Genomic DNA, 20,290 nt, shown 5'->3' with positions numbered 1-20,290 from the left:
AATTATTACAATTATGTACGGCCCCTTAGAAGTACCCGTATTTTCCGTATTCTTCAATAAAAAGCATTTTAATCCGATTGGTGGTGGCCATTTTCTCATAGTTATAATGTATCAGAGTGCAATACACCTCCCAACCAATAGGGATACAGTTGAAAGTATGTGGCAAAAATACGGAGAAAATGGCCACCAATCAAGATTCAAATACTTTTTATTGAACAATACGAAAGATATGGGTACTTTTGAGGACCCGTATAGAATTATAACATACGTGGTCATAGGGTAAGCACTTTACATTTGAAATTTGAACGTTTATGTAGATGTAAGGACTAAGATTAAAGAAAGTGCAAACACCAGGTTGAAGTTCATCCATGACTACTACTGTCAATATATGACAGTCATATTTCAGGGCTAGATATTCACAAACACTGCTCCACGAAATAAAATGTGGGTCCATTTAGAATGTTTATATTATAATGTGTGAAACGTTCTATAACAGTTGGACTAATCATAAACAATAAATAACGTTTTTTCTTTTCAAACACGACTGTCGCGACGTCTAGCTTTGAAGTCTGTTTGAAGCTGTAGGGGAACCGTCGCAGTTTAGTATGTGTTGCTACTACGGAACTGTTTTGGTGAAACACCAGTGAGCGCAGCGGTCTTTTTGATTCCGCTCGTAATGCTCGTAATAATGACGACATTCTACTGGACGTATTACTAGTCTAAATACTCTAAATACTAGTAATACGTTCAATAGAAAAGATTTTGATCATCATGACCTCATCGGGTCCTCCACCGAAAAAGAAATGCTACATGGGACTGCACCCGATCATCAAGAAAAAGAGGTAGGCTGAGTTTAGACTCATCCTCGTAAAAACGTTAGCTCAGTGTTGATCTTTCTTTTAAGCAGTGGTGGAAAAAGTATTCACATTTTTTATTTAAGTAAAAGTATCAATACTGCAACGTAGAAATACTCTGTCACAAGTAAAAGTCCGGAATTCAAAATCGACTTGAGTAAAAGTACAAATGTATTGGTATCAAAATGTACGTAAAGTACCAAAAGTAGAAAGTACTCTTTATGCAGACTGTCCCATTTCACAAGTTGTATAAAAAATATTTTGAAAATAGCAGATCTACAAGCTCACAATGTGTCATTGTGAGCTTGTAGATGTGGTTAATGTATATCTTGTAATACTATTCTAAATCTACAAAGTATAACGTTTTCAAATAATTGTAGTGGAGTAGAAGTACATTATTTGCCTCTGAGATGTAGTGGAGTAGAAGTAAAAGTATGGTAAATTGGAAATACTCAAGTAAAGTAAAAAATACCTCAAAACTTGAGTAAATTTACTTGTTACTTTACACCACTGGCTATCATCAGATTGTCCAGCTTCACAGAGTTCATCCAGTACTTTTCTTCCTTTTGAGTAAAGCATACAAGCCGACGATGGACCATCGGAATCAGCCAGACAAAGTATATCTAAGAGGACTAGGTTTCTGATAGACACAACAAACATATCAGAACCTGTAAACACTAACATGGTGAGTTTGTTTTTGTCTTTCTCACTGTCTTCTTCACACACACACACACACACACACACACACACACACACACACACACACACACACACACACACACACACACACACACACACACACACACACACACACAACACAGGCATGCCGCCACACACAGATCCCAGATAGCTGTTTTTTTTTTTTTTTTTTTTTTTAACGTTTCTGTGTTTATGTTTAGGGTGCAGGGCGTGTGTTTTCTCTGAGTGAATCCTCTTTGGCTCTTGATGAGGAGATGCTCCAGGTGCTGGAAGCATTGGACCCTATCAAGGCTGTGGTTGACAAAGAGTCTCCAACAACAGCACACATGCAGGAAGTACCAGCACCAACAACCACATTTGCTATACCTCAGCCTCTGGACAGGAAGAGAAGCAATCGAGCGACAAAGATTGGAGACAAAGCACCCCTGCAGCCCACTGTTCCAGGTGCAGGTCCTGAGAGAAAGAGTGAAACGCAACAACCACCTGAAGTGGCAAAAGTGTGTGGCCAAAGAGGAGTGAGTGAGAGACCTGGGTGGAGAGCTGACTGCAAAGACCTCGCCCAGCGGCTCCTCTTCAGTGAGGAATCGGAGGAAAAAGATGTTCAGATGGGCCCAGAGAGTTGTCAGTCAGTTGCAGTTTCCCAGCCATGTCATGATGAAATAAAGCGCAGTCGGCCAGCAAAAGCCTCCCACGGGCAAGCCATAACGTCCACCTTACACATCAGTTAATTTATTTTTTATTTTTTAGGTGCATATGTTATATCTCTGTCCACCCGCGCTGCTAACAAATCTTCTCTGGCACTCTTTTTGACAGAATGAAGCATGAGGCGAAGAAAGAGAACTCCCGTCTCAGTCCAAGATCAAATGCTGATTCCGTTTTGGATGTCTCCAGTAATTACATCATGTTCAGCCCCAAACAGCTGGCAGCGGCAAGGAAGAGGGCAGAGCTCCAGCAGTCCTTCAAAGACCAATCAGTGTCCGTGCTCACGGCCCCCTCAGGCTTGGAGATCAGTACACTCGCTGACTCTTTGCCACAGCCAGGTAAAGCCTGTTTTATAGGTGGGTGCACCGTGTCTGAAAGCTCACTACACGTTGCAGTGCAACATGTGAGCTGCCATTTTTTGGTGTGAGACACCTTCACGCAACTAAGTATAAATCAGGCATAATATGTGTCTATCTGTGTATGCAAATACTTTTTACTTTGGTTTAACAAGAGTATAATTAGTTTGGAAATGTATGAAGAACAACAAACCAGATCATTTCAGAATAAAAAAAAAACTGCATCAGTGAACAAGGTTGGGTACCTGAGTAAGGAATAGGACTTTTGGGTGGGATTTACTTTGTTTAATTCACTTTGGTGATATATAGTATAATTATGCATACAGGTATATGTGTGTGCCTACTGTCTATGTTTGTGTTTACATGCACCCCTATATTTGTGTTATCATGTGTCTGTATGATTTTGTGTTATGCCATAGGTGTTGCCTTGTGTGCCCCTGTGAAGCATGCTGAACAACTGTTATTAGCCAGTTGGGGTTTGCCTAAACCTGTGCTGGACAGATACCAGAAACACGGAGTGACTCACATGTTTGAATGGCAGGCCCAGTGCCTTACTGTTGGAGAAGTGCTTCAGGGACGCAACCTAGTCTACTCGGGTAAGAAACAGGAATGCTTTTCCTCAGGGTTAATTTAATTGTGTTAAATGGTATTTTTTTTTAACTCTCCCAAGTTAAATTAACACAGGATTTTCTTCAGACAGAGTCGTGGTTCCGTTTGTTTACCTTTCACTTTCTTCCACTGTCAGCTCCCACCAGTGCTGGGAAGACTCTGGTATCAGAGCTACTAATATTGAAGCGTGTGTTGGAGACCAAAAGAAAGGCACTCTTCATTCTACCTTTTGTCTCTGTGGCCAAGGAGAAGATGAGCTACCTTCAGGTGAGGGCTGGCAAGATGGATAGGTAGATGGATTCATGGTAGGATTGTGTGACTGCACATTTCTGTCCGTGTATATCTACGTTTGAGTGACTCATTTACATGGTTGTCCCTGTAGAGTGTATTTGAGGAGGCTGGTGTTCGGGTGGAGGGATACATGGGTAGCATCTCAGCTCCGAGAGGGTTCACTGCTCTGGATGTGGCTGTGTGCACAATAGAAAAGGCCAATTCCCTTGTCAACAGACTCATAGAAGAGGACAGTATGGACCTGCTAGGTAAAGTGTTTGTATATGTTTGATTAATGCACATTATTACACAGCTTTTTTGAACACTCTGTTTATGTTGCTATTAAAGCAAAAGCTTGTGAGCTAACCACAAGCATTCTTTTTTTCAAGCTTAGTTTTTATTTCAGTTTTGGCAACTTGTACAAATACATTGTACATACTGTATCTTTTACAACTGTTTTCTTTCGTTTTTTTTCTTGTTCTGTCAGCTGTTTACAAAAATAACTCAAAACAAAGCAGAAATAAATACAAAGCATAAATCAAGATACATAGATATAGGACTATTACTGACTTTGACAATGAACTTACTTTTACAACACTAAAGTATGACTAAGACAACAAAATCATTTTTGAATCAATATTTTGTGTCGTATTATTCATTTTGTTAGTTAATAGTTGAGTAATAAGCAGGATAATGTAAATGTACGGTGAGGTGTTCATAATAATAATAATAACATTATTAAAACAACCCTTAAATAAAGAATACATTTTTCTGTGGCATACCATTTCAATGAATTTGTGGTATGATTTGTATGAACAGGCATCGTGGTGGTAGATGAGTTACATATGGTTGGTGATTCTGGGAGAGGATATCTATTGGAGCTGCTCCTGACCAAAATCCGTTACATCGCACAGAAGCGCAACGTCACAGGGTTTGTGTGTCTGTCTGTCCTAACTTTTTATGCACTGAATGTACTGTATGGATGTGCAATGAGAAATAAAGTGTGTGTCTTCATACAGATCCCTCTCTGAAGGCGTACAAATAGTGGGTATGAGTGCCACTTTACCCAACCTCTCCTTCCTGGCTGGTTGGCTAGGTGCTGAGCTCTTCCAGACAGACTACAGACCAGTCCCCCTGCAGGAGCTTCTCAAGGTGGGGAGCAATATCTATGACAACAGCCTCTCCCTGGTTCGACGGTTTACACCTCTACTCAAAGCTAAGGTAACAAGAAATAATTTTATATGTTACTGTTAACATGTCATAATTTCTCTTTCGGAGCGGGAACTTTGGGGGGGTGGGAGGGGTAACATACATTCACTGTTTTTGTATGCCTTTTGTTATTGACCTGTGTGTGAAAATGTAAAATAAAGAAACCTTGAACAAAAAAACATGTCATAATTTCCATGTTTCTCTATATATCATGAAAGGTATGTGATCATATGGCGTGTGTGTGTGTGTGTGTCTGTCTGTGTAAAGGGTGATGATGACCACATAGTAAGCCTGGCGTATGAGACGGTGAACGATGGTCATTCTGTACTGCTGTTCTGCCCCTCCAAGAACTGGTGTGAGAAGCTAGCAGACAGCATCGCTAGAGAATTTTACAACCTCAAACAAAATGGTAGTTGTATGAAGATATGATCTTTAAATTATTATTGTTTTAGCACGTATTCCACAAGTGTACACGGTTCAACAATTCCTGTTGTTTTTGTGTAATATTCAAAGGGCTCTTTAGCAATAAGACTAGTGGAGGAACCAGTTAAATGGAGATGCTAATTGAATTACTGGGATTCTTATGGTTACCTGCCTATTTCATGGAGAAGCTACTGTACGTTAAAGCAAATCAACCTCAACACTTTCCGTTTGATGTACAGTATAGTATATTGAATGAAGATTAAGTTGTCCAAAACATATGGTTTGCATGGCTACCTTTATGTATGTATGGCTGTTATCATAGAGCTCAACATGCATTCCAGTTTGAACTGATCTTTAATCTACATTCAGGACATAGAATCACTTTACTCAAACATATTTTGACAATATTGTTTTAGAGCGTCAAGGTGAAGTGGAGCCTCAGCCAGTACGCTTGGACCAGGAGGGTCTAGTGGATGTAATGGCCCAATTGAGACGCACTCCGGCCGGGGTGGACCCCATCCTAAAGCGCACTGTGCCCTGGGGGGTGGGTTTCCACCATGCAGGTGAGCATTGCTACACATCATCAAAATTGAGGCACAACAAATTCAGTGCCAAAATGTATAGTTTGTTTTCTCAGAATGAAGCGTTCTTGTGTTGTGTGGCCTCTGTAGGACTGACATTTGATGAGCGAGATGTGCTGGAGGATGCTTTTCGACAGGGCATGATCAGAGTTTTGGCTGCTACCTCCACCCTCTCCTCTGGGGTTAATCTTCCAGCCCGCAGGGTCATCATTCGAACCCCCACCTTCAACGGACGCCTCCTGGACCCTCTCACATACAAACAAATGGCGGGACGTGCGGGGAGAAAGGGAGTAGACACTACAGGTATGATTTATACTTTTGTTCCGCATTGTCACACCGATCTACAAGCGCGTTGCAGCGCGACATGTGAGCTTTTAGATCTGCTATTTTAGGCGGATCAGAAGAATGAGAAAAATGGCTGCTTGTCCATTTTAATTTCAGTTCCCGGGTAGAAAAGCCTAATTGAAATCATTCTTAGATCAGAAATAGGGAAATCTAATTGTGTGTGTTCTTTCAGCGGCCCTGCGTGAAGTTCCTCCGGGAGAAATATTATTTTATTATTATTTTTAAAGTTTTTTTTCCCTTTCACACTCTGTTCTTCTGTCAGGGGAGAGTGTACTGGTATGTAAGGAGGCAGAGCGACAGAAAGGTGTTAAACTCATCCAGGGTGCACTTCAGCCTATCAGCAGCTGCCTGGCGCAAAGGGAAGGAGACAGCGTGACCACTAGCATGCTGCGTGCCATCCTAGAGGTATATGAAGGCCAAGAGATAGTTGCAGATTAGTGGGATACATCCCTGAAATAGCCACTTGTTTGTAATGTATATACCGTATGTGAACTTTACTTCCGTTTCCTGAGCCCTAATGCACTTGTAACTGCAACCTACAGATCATAGTTGGAGGTGTAGCCAGCACTCCACAGGATGTCAGGCTGTATGCTTCATGCACATTGTTGGCTGCCAGCGTGAAATCTGACAGCCATCCAGCAGGGGGTGCTGTGAATAAAGAGCTGGAAGCAGGGACCAACAAGGGGGCCATTGAGGCCTCTGTGGAGTGGCTGATGGAGAATGAGTTCATCAATATTCTGAAAGAGGGAGAAGGTATTGTCACCACCTGAACATCTGGTTATTGTTGTTGTCTCATTCATTCTATAATATTGAAATTGGCTAATCGGTATCTGACAGATACAGAGATCCCCATATATGGGCATACCCATATATGGCCATATATACTGATGACATCAGGGATCTCCATATATGGGCATATTGGTCGGATCGGCGGTGCGGCGTAGGTGTGAGGGATGCGTGCGGTTTGCACCTCTAGTTCTGTAAATCCTCCTAGTTTTGTAGTGAAAGGCATACTGTGTAACTTACAAATGAAACGGTTTTATATACTGTGTGTGTGTGCGCGCGTGTGTGTGTATTTATATTATACACACATACATACAAATCTTTCACTGCTTTATTTTCCACATAAATGTGTATTTTTAGTCTCGAGTGGCTGCCCCCGACACTCATGCCAAATGTATGCAGGCACGTACCAGAAATGTATTTATTTATGCATGTATTTTAAATCCATGCTCATGCATGTCTCCTATGATGTCCTCAAATCCAGAGGAGCGATACTGTCCTACCCACCTGGGTGCGGCCACCCTCTCCTCCTCTCTCGCTCCACCGGAGGCTCTGGGGATATTTGCAGATCTCCAGCGGGCTATGAAGGGCTTTGTACTGGAAAATGACCTGCACATTCTTTACCTGGTATTCACATACACACATACGCACACGTATTTTATTAGTTCATCATTGGTACTCTCTCCTCACTGAATTCATGAGATTAACAACATTCAATAAAGTCTATGATTTCTTTCCATATCGTTGTTTTTCCCATTCCAAACTCACAGAGTACTCTCTCTCCTGTATATTATACTGTCTGTGATATAGGTAACACACACACACACACACACACACACACACACACACACACACACACACACACACACACACACACACACACACACACACACACACACACACACACACACACACACACACACATACTTACTTACTGTGACCCAACTCTCCACAGATCACCCCAGTGTATGCTGAGTGGACGACCATAGACTGGTATCAGTTCTTCTGTTTGTGGGAACAGCTGCCGTCATCTATGAAGAGAGTAGCAGAGCTGGTGGGGGTCCAAGAAAGTGTCCTTGCTCGGTCAGTCAACGGCAAACTTATTGCCAAGACTGAGAAGCAGCGTAGACAGATGGCTATACATAAACGGTAAAGCTACATCAATTTCATAATGCAACATTAGCCATACACTGTTTTGTGTGGATTGTGGGGGCGCCGATAGCCAAGTGGTTAAGGCACGTACCACATAGGTCTTAATGCCGGACTGCATGTCCCGGGTTTGATACCCGAGTTCGGCGGCGGATTTGCTGCATGTCACTCCCTGACTCTTCTCTCTGTTTCCTGTCTCTCTCCACTGTACTATCAATAAAGACGAAAAAAGCCATCAGATAATCTTATACATAGCAACATCTAAAATGACACTGATGCTTTCCCGGTTATAAAGGTATAACAACGTATAGGCTTTCCTGGTCTTTAATGGGCTAAAAAAATATATGTTTTTTTTGGTGTGGATTGAGTTTTCCATATTTTCTACATGTCATCACAGGTTCTTCACCACTCTGGTGCTCCAGGACCTGGTGAAGGAGGAGCCTCTGGGTGTGGTAGCCTCTAAATACAACTGTAGTCGTGGGCAGTTACAGTCTCTTCAGCAATCTGCCTCAACGTATGCAGGTACTGCGTGTTCAAAATGGGAATGTTTGTTGTTTCCGTAGCCAAGACAGAACATAAATGTAGAAATTTCCATGGACTATTTTAAATCTACGCCACCTACAAAGAATACTTTGCAGCTGCTGACTAATTTACTTTCGCCATAAGACAAATCTAAAGCCTCCATTATACTCTGACTCTCTGCCATCCTGTAGGTATGGTCACAGTGTTCTGTAAGCGTCTGGGCTGGCACACCATGGAGCTGCTTTTATCTCAGTACCAGACCAGGCTGAGCTTTGGAGTCCAGAGGGAGCTGGTGGACCTGGTCAGGGTGTCTCTCCTGAATGCAACGCGAGCCAGGGCTCTCTATGCACAGGGTCTCTGCACGGTCGCTGAGCTAGCTAGGGCTACTGTATCTGAGGTGGAGAAAGCCCTGAAGAAAGCTGTCCCATTTAAGAGGTGTGTGTGTGTAATCTGAAGGAGAGAGAGCAAGATGAAGAAATATTAACACAGGGTAACAAAAATATGTTACTCATGTCGTTAACCAATTCTTCTTCTCATTATATATTTAGTCACAATTTCATAATAACATAATAATGATAGTAATTGTAAAAAGTTTTTGTTTTCATTTCCAAATATCTATTTTTGTTTGTTTGTGTCTTTTTTGGCAACAATATGAAGAGGTTTAGTCCAATTGTATTTTCTATTTTCTAAATTCCCTTCTTTTCAACATCACATCTTCATGGAAAAAAAGATTGTTGATGTGTCTATTTCATCACAGTTTTCATCAACAAAATTAATTATGAGCACCACAACTAAGTTCGAAATGTAACCCCCCAACCTTTTCTGTAAGCAAACGATTACCCTAGTGGTACATGGGTGGTAAATGGTACAAGGTTTTACTCTCTTGGAGTGTAGAAATACTTAATTAATACTACATTTACTAATATCAATACTATTTTGCTGTGGAAGTAGCTCATCATACCGACTTTGAGACTGAGCACAGATGAGAAGTTAATGGCCTCTTGTCTTCTCTTCCTTAGCTCTAAACGTGCGGTGGATGAGAGTGAGGTGGAGGCCGCTGAGAGGCGGAGTCTGCGGTGTGTCTGGGTCAGCGGTGGGCGGGCCTTGACAGAACAGGAAGCAGCCAATGAGATCGTGTCTGAGGCCAGGCTTCTCCTCCAGGAAGACCTGGCCCAGTTAGGGGTTCAGTGGGACCCGGGCCAGTTACCCCCTCAGGCACCCACTGGCGATAACGCTGATGAGGACAGGAGCAACCGCTCAGCCACAGACTCTGGCACCTCATTGGGTTCCTCAAACAGCTCTCCTGAAAACCAGCAGGAGGGCCATGGGTTCAAGACGAGACAAAGCAGAGATATTGACAGGCACGGACGGGAGAATAAGGATGAACAAAAACGAGAGACAGGGCATGCTGAAATGGGAATGGGGGAAAGGAAGCAAGAAGTAACCGAGAAAGATCAATGCAAGCGAGCAATTACGAGGAGAGAAGAGAAGAGTAAAGCGATGGCGCAAATAAAGGAACATAGGAGTGAAACAGAGGGACAGATTGTTGATGAAGTGGGGAAGGGGGAAGCTGCAAAGTCGAAAGAAGAGACAAGTATCATTCACAAAATGGTCACTGTGAGTGATAAAGAGAAGCTGGTAGGAAGATCAGAAATGATTCAGAGCTTAGAGCACGGAGGGCAAGAAAGCAGAACAGAGCAGGACGAGGGGAGAAAAAATGAAGGTATGGTTTCAGACAGACAACTGGGTCATCAAGCAAATCCTGCTCCTGAACGAAGTCTGACACAGGAATTAAGTGAGATCATATCCAGCCCCCTTCCTCAGCTTTGCCCTCTTCCTCAGCCGTCTTTTTCTTCCCCCATGCCCCCTCCTCGCTTCAGAGCCCCAGTATCCCGGACAGAAAAGCCACACCGTGTTCCTATTAGGACATCGGGAGGAGATGGTAGTACAGGACCTGAAGGCTCACCTGTGCAGCCAGGCAGAGTGAAGCATTCCAGAGTCCTGAGCAAAGTGCTCAGTTCAATACAATGTGAGAAAAGCATACAAGAAAACATAGAGGCTGTGCGGACATTATCCCCCTTAAATCTCATGGTGGATACCCCAGAACCAGTCCCAAACTTAGACATTCACATCCCAGTGCCGGCCTCTCCTCGAATTCTTGAACCTGCCCAAGAAACTGAGCTCACCCTACCCCAAAATGCAGACACATCAGAGGGGCTTCCCCCACCACCGCAAGGCACATCTTCTGCCCAGGAACGTGCTCCACCCCCTCCCTCTTCTCCAGAGGCCAAACGGAGAAGGCTTGAAGAAGAGGAGTTGGGTACGTTTTTATCTCCCGAGTTATACGCAGGTGAGGAGGGAGGGGAGGAAGCCAATGGAGATGGCACAGATGAAGCGGAAGACTTTGGTGACAGCTTTGAGTTGGACACTCAGACAGAAAGAATGATCCTCCAGGAGGAATGCAAAGCTGGAGAGACTAATGAAGGGGGGAAAGACCAGGGGTGGAGGAGGTTACAACATACAGGAGAAAATGGAATGAAAGGCAGAGAGGTTGAGATGGAGAATTCACAGGAAGGGAGACCTTCCTCAGAGGATGATGGAGGGAACCTGAGGAAAAGTGACACTAGAAAAACACCCAACATATTGACTGATGACGATATCCCTGGCAACCCTGACAATACTTCTCCCAAATTCAATATTTCTTTCACAGCTACCCAGATGGAACTCTTCCTAAGCAGCAGCCCCCAGGTAAGTGACTGAAGTGACATGTAGAACTGAAGGCACCTTCAATGAATGACTGATAGTTAGGTATTGTGGTGTCATACAGTAGGTTGTAGTTTGTTGTACGTCCACGTTATATTGAATACAGGCATCTAAAACATGTTTTGGGTGTATACATATAATATAAGCTACAACCAATGGTTATGCTCCCCCCTCCGCAGATCTCTCCTCAACCAGGTGGTGGTGATAACATGGAGGAAGTTGCAGATGAAAACATGGAAGTTGATGATGCTGCTGCTGCTCCCGGTGACTTGGAATGCGATCAGGTCGCTTCAGAGAGTCTGAACGGCAGCAGTGGCTTCCTGTTTGATAGCCTGTATGACAGCTCCCTATTGGCCGGCCTGAACACAGACCAATCAGATGAGGAAGAGGAGACAGAGGACAACGACCACATCCCTATGGGCCAGGAGGAGCGCCGGCGCAGTCAGCTTCTAGCCAACCAGGAGACGGAAGAGCAGGAGGCTGTCCAGTGGGGCGTGTCTTCCTTTAACCTATCAGAATGGGGCGACTCTCTGTTGGTGGGTGAGCACTTCCTGGAGAGGCAAAGCTTGCTCAGACAAACAGAGAAAACGCAGAAAGAAACAAATCCTGATCACGGAGAAACTGAGCGATCCAAAACAGGACATAGTCTGATGTTGCGTTCAGAATTTCATGGTCAGAGAGATGGTCTGAAAATTGATTCTGTTCTAGCAAAAGGTGACCCACGTCAACATGGTCTTACAGAACCTCCAAAACCTGGCCCCAGCAATACTCAACAGAAGAACCACAAAGTCTTGACCAGCAACAACCAAGGTCTTCTAAACAAACTGCAACAAGACATCATAGCAACAAATCACAATGAGAAACGTGCTGGACGCACAGAGGGAGGAGGAGAGTGTGGAGCAAGGACAAGTAAAGAGGGTGAAAATGGACTAGAAGTATCAAAAGCAAGGAATGAAGAGAAGGAAAGGAAAGAGGGAACCAATGTCCTTTTGTCAGATTCTACTGTGTTAAAAAATGCAAATAAACAAACTGCCTCTGGTAGCTGTTTCGACTGCAGTCCAGGACTGCAAGACATCTTTGACCGTTGGCCTAGTATGTGTGACCAGCCCTCACCGCACACTGCTGCTGGAAACAAAGACGTGGTGGAAGTCACCAAAAAACCTCAACCCTCAATGCAAGTAGATGGAGAGAGCACAAAGATGGTTATTCAGCCTGCTTCTGATAGGAATGATTCCCATGAGACCGTATCTCATCCACGTCAAGAGAGAGCATGGGAGAGACCAGATGCTGACTTAATCCCTCCTACGCAGACACAGGGACCTGTCACCCCCAGAGTAAAACTGACCACCTCCTCGGTCCAGTCCCCCCGGTCTGTCAAGCCTCTCGGCCATTCGACTCCTGCCACCCTCCCTGGCCAGTCAGCAATCCCAACTTGTCCTACGTCCTGCCGAGAACTCAGTAACCATCCGAAACCTCCTTGTCCATCAGAGATCATCTCTGATGATGACCCGCCTCAATCTACATCCAATTTTAACCACAAACACAAGCTGGATTCAGAAGCAAAGACTCGACCAGAGTCCAAGTCCTACTCAAAATCAGACCCTAACTGTGTTCCACACTCAACCACACAACCAAAGCCCCCTCTACACACTCAATGCATCTCTAATCCTGCACAAGATTCTGCCTTTACACCTTTACGTCAGGCTGAGCCTTGCTCTGATCTGGACTCAACCCCAATCGGCGATGGCTTTTCCCTTCAGTTGTCCCTCAGTGATTCACTCACTCCCAGTAACTCTGGGTCCTTCTCCATCGTAGACGTGGCAAGTGACAGACACCTCTTTCAGACATTTATAAACGAGTGGAAAACAAAAGAGCGGTATTCCCTTGCTCTTGCCTGTGACAGGCAAGAACACATGCAAAACCACCATGGCAGGATTGGTGAAAAACACAGCAGAGGTAATTAACACAAATCTTTCCCTCCTAGTTCTACTTTGTTATATACGTACAAATATACTTACACAACAAGTTAACACTGCAAGCAGCACTTCCACATGCAAAGTACGTTTACTCATCGTATTGTAATGTATTTTATTGCAGCGGCAGCTCGTGAGCCAGACTGTAGGGTTGATGGTTTTCCAGTGAGGGGCAGCGACAGTCTGGTGCTGATTGGCCTGTCAGTTTGCTGGGGCTCGAGAGATGCATACTACATTTCACTGCAACAAGAGCAGAGCGCAGGTATGTACACCCATGCACATATGTATGAGGTCATTTCATATACAACTCTCACACACACACACACTCTGTTCTTTTATGTTCACGTTGACTGTCACCCGACAGGTTTGAGCTCTAGTCTGGCCCCTCCTCCCCTGGATGCTGACTTGCCAGTGAGTGAGAGGCTGAAGGAATTGAAGGCCTGTCTGAGCAGACCATTGGTGGTTGGTAGAACAAGGGGTGTGGTTGTGACCTATGACATCATCCACATTTACAAGACACTCGTGCTGAGTTGTGGCATCAGCTTTGAGGGGCCATGTGAAGACCCCAAGGTGATCACACACACACACACACACACACACACACACACACACACACACACACACACACACACACACACACACATTGTAAGTACGTTGTTCTAAGTCATTTCATTCAATGTGTAACCTAGGTGGCATGTTGGCTGATGGACCCTGGAAGTGAGGAGAGAACTCTTACCAACATGGTGACTTTCTACATTCCTGAAGAACTACCTCTGCTGGAGGGACTGGGACACGGGAGATACGCACACACATATAGTCCCCGTGTCAGAGCAGCCACCGAGAGTGTGCTAGTGCATGCCACCATGAACCATCTCACTGGCCTGCTAGAGACAGATGGAATGCTTGGTACAGTAAACTACACATGGAAACACGTGACACTCATACCGTGTTATGGTCTGTTCAGCAGTGTCAGGAACTCACCTCATCACTGTCTTACTGTTGTGTGCTTTCTGTCAGATATGTTCAGGCGTGTGGAGATGCCCTCGCAGACATGCTTGGCTCTGTTGGAATTGAATGGCTTGGGCTTCAGTGTTGAGGAATCCGAGAGACAGAAGCATGTGATGCAAGCCAAGCTATCAGCCCTGGAAGCCCAGGCTTACAGCCTGGCTGGACACAGCTTCTCCCTCACCAGCATTGATGACATAGCACAGGTTTGACTGCTATTTTCCCCCCAGCTCTTTGACAGTGGTATAGAATGTAGATAACATGTGATACTTTTATCCACAGCCCATTTAAAGCACTGGAGTCTTTTCATGGCAGGAAATGACAAACAGATGATAGCTACATGTCGCAACGTTTGCGAGGCATAGTTAGACTCTGTAGCATTCAAAGATCGTGGATGAGTTGTCTGGCTTGAGACACTTATGCACAGAACATATGCTCCTTGTGAGTGTGAGGACGCGGGTTCAAATCCGATTCCCATCTTCTCTCGCATGTTTCTTCTCTATTTTTTTTCCTTTATCTTAAATAAAGCATAAAAATACCAGAAATAAATCTTAAATAAAATAAAATAATAATTAAGCAATAATTAAGCAAAATAATAAATAATTGTATCCCATAATTAGTAGTGCGGTAAAGACCTTTATCAGAGGGAAATGCATAGTACTAGGGAAATGTGATTTAATAAAAATAGACTAATTTAGTAGATTAAATGCAGGCAGATGAGGAGACTTGGGAAGAGAATATTATATTTGTAGCACATGGAGATTTGAAACCACAGCTTTAATTTTGTGTGTTTGTGTGCATGTTTCTTAGGTACTATTCCTGGAGCTTCACCTGCCTCCTAATGGTGATGTGGATGGACTGAAAAGTAAGAAGACTCTCGGCTACGCCAGGAGAGGGAGAGGAAAAGTACGGCTTGGCAAGCAATTCAGCACAACCAAGGTGAAACGGCTTGTTACACACACAATTAAAGGGATAGAATAGTTTTTCTTTTTTACATATGGTTCTATTAGTTAGTTGCTAGTAGTAATATCGATGCATGGACATTAGCTTATGAAGAGTTGCGTGTTTGGACTGAGATATGACTGAGATATGCCCCATCAGGTTGACAGCTGATCAACAGCTGCAAACAGGGTCAATTAACAAAAACATACAACGGATAAAAAAAAAGGTTTAACCATCTACAACAGAATATAACTTTTATCTTTTAGCTCACATAGATATTATTTATGTTGACTGCCATCTTCAACAAGAATGTATTTCCAAGATATATTAGTGCTGGTCTGTGAGGAGAAAGCATATTGATGCGAGGGTGCAGAACAGCCGGCACCAAATCAGGACTCCTGGATCGCTACAGTCCACTCTTTTCTATACGGCATCGGGGTCCGATGCTCGGCAGTGTTGCTGGCTCCACTGTCATGCCGCAGTGTGTCCACATGGGTGGTGCGCCACCTTCTCCTCCTAGCTATGTATTGGCTTGGCTCCCACAGTGTCAGTGGTCTCGCCATCGCTAAATTCAAACATACCACATTTTGTATTGAAATATCTGCAGTTCTTGGCCAGATGATAAAAAAGCTGTCAAAAAGAGTAAAAATATACAGTACATGAAAGTAAGACCGAGCCCATGTATTAAATCAAATCATACATTGTGCTGTGAAATAGTAATAATTATTACAAGTAATAATAATTTAAATGGCTTCAAATTGATTGTCAGGATGTTCTGGAGAAGCTCCGCCCTCTGCACCTGTTGCCAGGGGTGATTTTGGAGTGGAGGCGGATCACAAATGCCATGACCAAAGTGGTGTTTCCTCTGCAAAGAGAGAAACAGCACCACCCTCTACTGGCCATGGACAGAATACATCCCATCGCACAGACACACACTGCCACAGGTACACACTAGACGTATACTGTATATTAATGGATGTATTGTACATTACATAATGTGTTATATAGAGACACCACTAAATACCATACATTCGCACAGCACAGGCAAGAGCATCAATTGGCATGTTAAGGTCAGGCAAGTAGACAGGGAGGCAGTCATCTGAATTGGATGGCATTTTACAAAAGTTTCGCACTCACCAGGAAGCAGTGGCTTCCTGTACCTTTAGAAATGTCAAAAGATAAAAATATCCATTCATTCTTTCAAAATATATATATAAATATAAATAGATATTTTTTTCAAATCTACTCCAAAAGATTGCGCCACTATATAACTTTCATTCACCACCATTATTTCCCCAAACGCCTGTACAGAATCTGTTCTTGTTCTATAAATCCTCATGTCTTTATATGAAGTTCTTTCCTATTGTTTAGTGTTTAATACATAATTACATTCATTTACATAACACATTCTATGTTTTAATGCAGGCAGAGTGAGCTTTACAGAGCCCAACATCCAGAATGTCCCGAAAGACTTTGAGATTTATATGCCCACAGTGGTTGAAGAGAGCCCACCTTCACATGATGGCCGCCACAATGCCACTAAGCCAGGGTAGGTCAACGCTTTATCAGCTGGTTCCTATTTGAGACTCCCTCAGAGCAGCCTACCGTACTATGAGCATCGACAGAAGACAGTTTCATGGTTATTGCATATTCCGTAACGTTTCAGCTTTTACCTGTTGGTTTTTGTGTTTAGTTTTCAACTGTCGTATTGGAATATATTCCGAGGCTGATTCAAGACTGGTATATGACAAATCATGTCAACAGTATACCCTGAATATGATCTTGACCACAGTTTTTAAGCAGTTTTATCCAAAGTTAAAGTAATAGTCATTGAAACTATTCTCTTCTCACAGCACTAGGAGGCGCACCATGGCGCAGACAGTTCCCCAGGGCAGTCCAGAGAGGGGACCAGCCTTCTCTGTCAGCATGAGACATGCCTTCATACCTTTCTCAGGTTGCTTACATATGTGCATGTGTGTCTACATTGTTCGTTATGTTAGCCTTGTCTTTCCCTATATTGAACCTATTGTACCATTTGTATTCTAGGTGGGATGATATTAGCAGCTGATTACTCGCAGTTGGAGTTGAGAATCTTGGCTCACCTGTCGAAGGACCGACGCCTCCTGCAGGTTGAGAGCTATAACACCACATAGCAGTTCAGCTTTTGAGACATTGATTGATTGAATTCATTATGAAGTTTCCGCCAAAATAAATGAAATGTGTATGCCAGGTGCTGAATGGTGGCTCAGATGTGTTCAAATGTATTGCTGCGGAATGGAAGAACATGGACCCAGAGACTGTGAATGATAGTCTCAGACAACAGGCAAAACAGGTAGAAGAACTAAGATATCCACAGACATGCATGTACAGTACAATATTCCATTTGTTCAGCTCATTATTCTGTGTGATTATGACTAAACTAACCAACTGTTTGTGTCACCATTTGTGCAGATTTGCTATGGCATTATCTATGGGATGGGAGCCAAGTCTTTAGGCGAGCAAATGGGTGTAGAAGAAAATGACGCTGCCTGCTACATAGAGAGTTTTAAGGCCAGATACAAAGGTATGCAGTGTTATTACTGGGTCTGTACACACACATATACTGTATATACACCATATCACCAGGGTATTCTTTGCAATGATGAATACCTATGTGATAATTTGTTCATCCCATAACCATAGCCTTATTTAGTCATAAAGACAATAAGAAAATAGCATATGCTCAGCAAAGAAACCGTAGTGGCCATGCTGAGTTCAGTATGTGGTTGCACTGATTCGTCAGCTACAGTATCAGCCCTAGGGCTGATATAATTTAGCACTCTCTCAGTTCCTTCCATCTCTCCTCTGAGTCCTCTCACCAAGGCCAAAATATAGGCTTTGTATGTGATAAATATACTCCGCGAGAAACCCACACAACACTGCTTTTTCCCGCTTCATGTTAATGAATGCAGCTGTCCTGACCGGCCGTGCGAGGGCGCACAGATGTTTTTTTCCCGCGCACATTCTCATTAACCGCATTGATACGCATTGACCAGACGTCTCGCTGAACAATTGTGCACAATTAAGAGCGTTAGCGACGCTTTTTTTTTGGTGGGTTCCCAGCGTTACTTACAACATCTCACTGTTTCATTTATTAACACTCAAACCATATATACTTGACTGGAATTAACCAGGGCTTTACCCTTGGCCCCCTCCTTTATACCCTCTACAACAAATGTAATATATCTAAAAAGCTGTGAGCTTGTAGATCTATTTTCACTGAATGTTCTCTTATGAAATTATGAAACGTCCAGAATAGGAATGCTAGGGTTCATGTGGCTAACCAACGTACTGTCTTCCAGGGATCAACACTTTCCTCAGAGAGACGGTGAAGAGCTGTGTAAAGAAAGGCTACGTTCAGACTCTGCTTGGTCGCAGGAGATACCTACCAGCGATCACACAGGGCAACCCACATGCCAAAGCACATGTATGTGTGTATGTGAAGCACTCACGTTGACATGTGTAATGCTGTCGTTATTTCTCTGTCTTGTGATGAGTTTTCCCTTTCTGACCCTCACCTAGGCAGAGCGCCAGGCGGTGAACACAACTGTACAGGGATCGGCGGCCGACATCGTTAAAATTGCCACTGTCAACATCCAGAAACGTCTCAGAGAAACCTTCCCAGCAGCTCCACTGTCACACCAGCATAATACACACAAAGGTGAAACATAATACACACACACACACACACGCATTGTTTCTAATAGGGCTGCAACTATTGATTATTTTCTTATTACTTTTTAAGCCCTATTTTATACCCGAGTCTGTACAAAGGGTGTCGTGAAAAAAAAAAGCAAAAATAGTCTATCTAACAGTTATCTAGACCAGAGCTTGTAGACTGGTTATTTTAGCTATTTTTTTAAACTTTGGAAAATGTTCAATTAGTCTTTCTATTAAAACCATAGTTTTTAAATATAATCAATAAAATGTACTGGTTTGATTAACTGTTGCCCCCTAGTCTCTAATTCAGTCCCACTTTAACACAGATAGTTGTAGCAGCAACAGGGCTGTGATGTCACATCAGAGAGGAGCCTACTTCATACTGCAGCTGCATGATGAGCTCATCTATGAAACCACAGAAGAAGACCTTATACAGGTATGATGCAGCATATGGTTGGGCAGAAACTTTCTACTGTATGTCCAAGGTTGTTACTACTAACCTGTGTTCCATTGGATCCAATGTAGTTATTTAGTCACAAGTTCATGTTAAAACTTTTCATTAAATATTTTAAAAACCCACAGACATGCATAATATTCACTTTCACTTAAAATAAATTGCAAAACTAGCAGATCTACAAGCTCACAACGTGGCACTGTGACACGTTGTGAACTTGTACATTGGCTATTTTGTCTTGACAGACCATGTGTTTGATTGTTCACTGCCCCCCCCCAGGTGGCTCAGATTGTGAAGAGGGAAATGGAAAAAGCAGTAAAACTGTATGTGAAGCTAAAAGCTAAAGTCAAAGCTGGACCCAGCTGGGGCAACCTTCAAGATCTGGACATATGACCTACATTATTCCTCTCTGTTTACAGAGATAGAAGGTTGAAATGTCGTTACTTTGTAAAGGCTAAGTATAAGACACTTTTGTCGAGTTACACTTCATGTCATGTGGCCTAGTGTAATGGTTGTAAATAGTAAAAAATAAATTAAACACTAAGCAAGCATGAATGTGCAGTATGCACATAAAATGTTATACTGTGATTAAATTGAGCTCTGAATGAATTTAACATTATGAATTTTAAACATCCCTGTACACTCAGACTGGGTTAAAACGTTGTAAATATGTAAAAGATTTTTACCAAGCCAACATGAATTTGAAATATGCAACTAATGTGATGGATAAGCATGCTATTGTATACTGTAATTACACTATACGCTGAATTAATTTAATGTTTATGTATTTAAATCTCTCCTGTACAATATTGATAATTTAGTTGCGATTCCTGCCATCAAAGATTAAATCAAAGACTATTTTGTGTATGTGATAGTGGGCCTATGCAGTCAATAAAGTCAAATACATTAGCCCTGGTGATTTATTTTTACAGGGTGTTTTGCTCCATAATGA

The 20,290-nt window shown here is 43.0% G+C and overlaps 2 protein-coding genes across 2 annotated transcripts; both read left to right on the top strand.

The window, feature by feature from the left end:
* Positions 1-709: 709 nt before the first annotated feature.
* LOC311054518 (uncharacterized protein) lies at positions 710-2,281 on the top strand (the record flags this gene model as incomplete). The annotated part of the gene is made up of 3 exons (XM_084070532.1): positions 710-842; positions 1,431-1,539; positions 1,754-2,281. Exons 1-3 carry the CDS (start codon positions 772-774, stop codon positions 2,279-2,281), a joined length of 708 nt encoding a protein of 235 aa, XP_083926658.1. The 5' UTR covers positions 710-771.
* Positions 2,282-2,394: 113 nt separating this feature from the next.
* LOC311035365 (DNA polymerase theta-like) lies at positions 2,395-20,196 on the top strand. Its single transcript, XM_084043527.1, has 32 exons — positions 2,395-2,593; positions 3,031-3,207; positions 3,357-3,487; positions 3,603-3,759; positions 4,310-4,421; positions 4,510-4,711; positions 4,967-5,108; positions 5,539-5,685; positions 5,794-6,006; positions 6,311-6,453; positions 6,591-6,801; positions 7,316-7,458; positions 7,787-7,980; positions 8,378-8,502; positions 8,694-8,937; positions 9,522-11,250; positions 11,445-13,221; positions 13,363-13,500; positions 13,603-13,808; positions 13,928-14,144; positions 14,256-14,449; positions 15,054-15,182; positions 15,955-16,129; positions 16,611-16,734; positions 17,039-17,139; positions 17,232-17,314; positions 17,416-17,517; positions 17,637-17,748; positions 18,527-18,651; positions 18,747-18,885; positions 19,211-19,320; positions 19,618-20,196. Exons 1-32 carry the CDS (start codon positions 2,455-2,457, stop codon positions 19,729-19,731), a joined length of 8,055 nt encoding a protein of 2,684 aa, XP_083899653.1. The 5' UTR covers positions 2,395-2,454; the 3' UTR covers positions 19,732-20,196.
* The last annotated feature ends 94 nt before the right edge of the window (positions 20,197-20,290 follow it).

This window comes from Gymnoscopelus microlampas (assembly GCF_963454915.1).
Source record: "Gymnoscopelus microlampas genome assembly, chromosome: 2".
NCBI classification, from domain to species: Eukaryota; Metazoa; Chordata; class Actinopteri; order Myctophiformes; family Myctophidae; genus Gymnoscopelus; species Gymnoscopelus microlampas.
This window is presented reverse-complemented; position numbering and strand designations above follow the sequence as displayed.

What these genes read in the sequence shown, in the direction of transcription:
- LOC311035365 (XM_084043527.1), top strand. Translation starts at nt 2,455, where the DNA reads ATGTTCAGCCCCAAACAGCTGGCAGCGGCAAGGAAGAGGGCAGAGCTC. An exon ending in TATTCTGAAAGAGGGAGAAG is followed by an intron (nt 6,802 to 7,315) that starts GTATTGTCACCA and finishes CCTCAAATCCAG; the next exon opens with AGGAGCGATACTGTCCTACC. An exon ending in TGCCTTCATACCTTTCTCAG is followed by an intron (nt 17,140 to 17,231) that starts GTTGCTTACATA and finishes TTTGTATTCTAG; the next exon opens with GTGGGATGATATTAGCAGCT.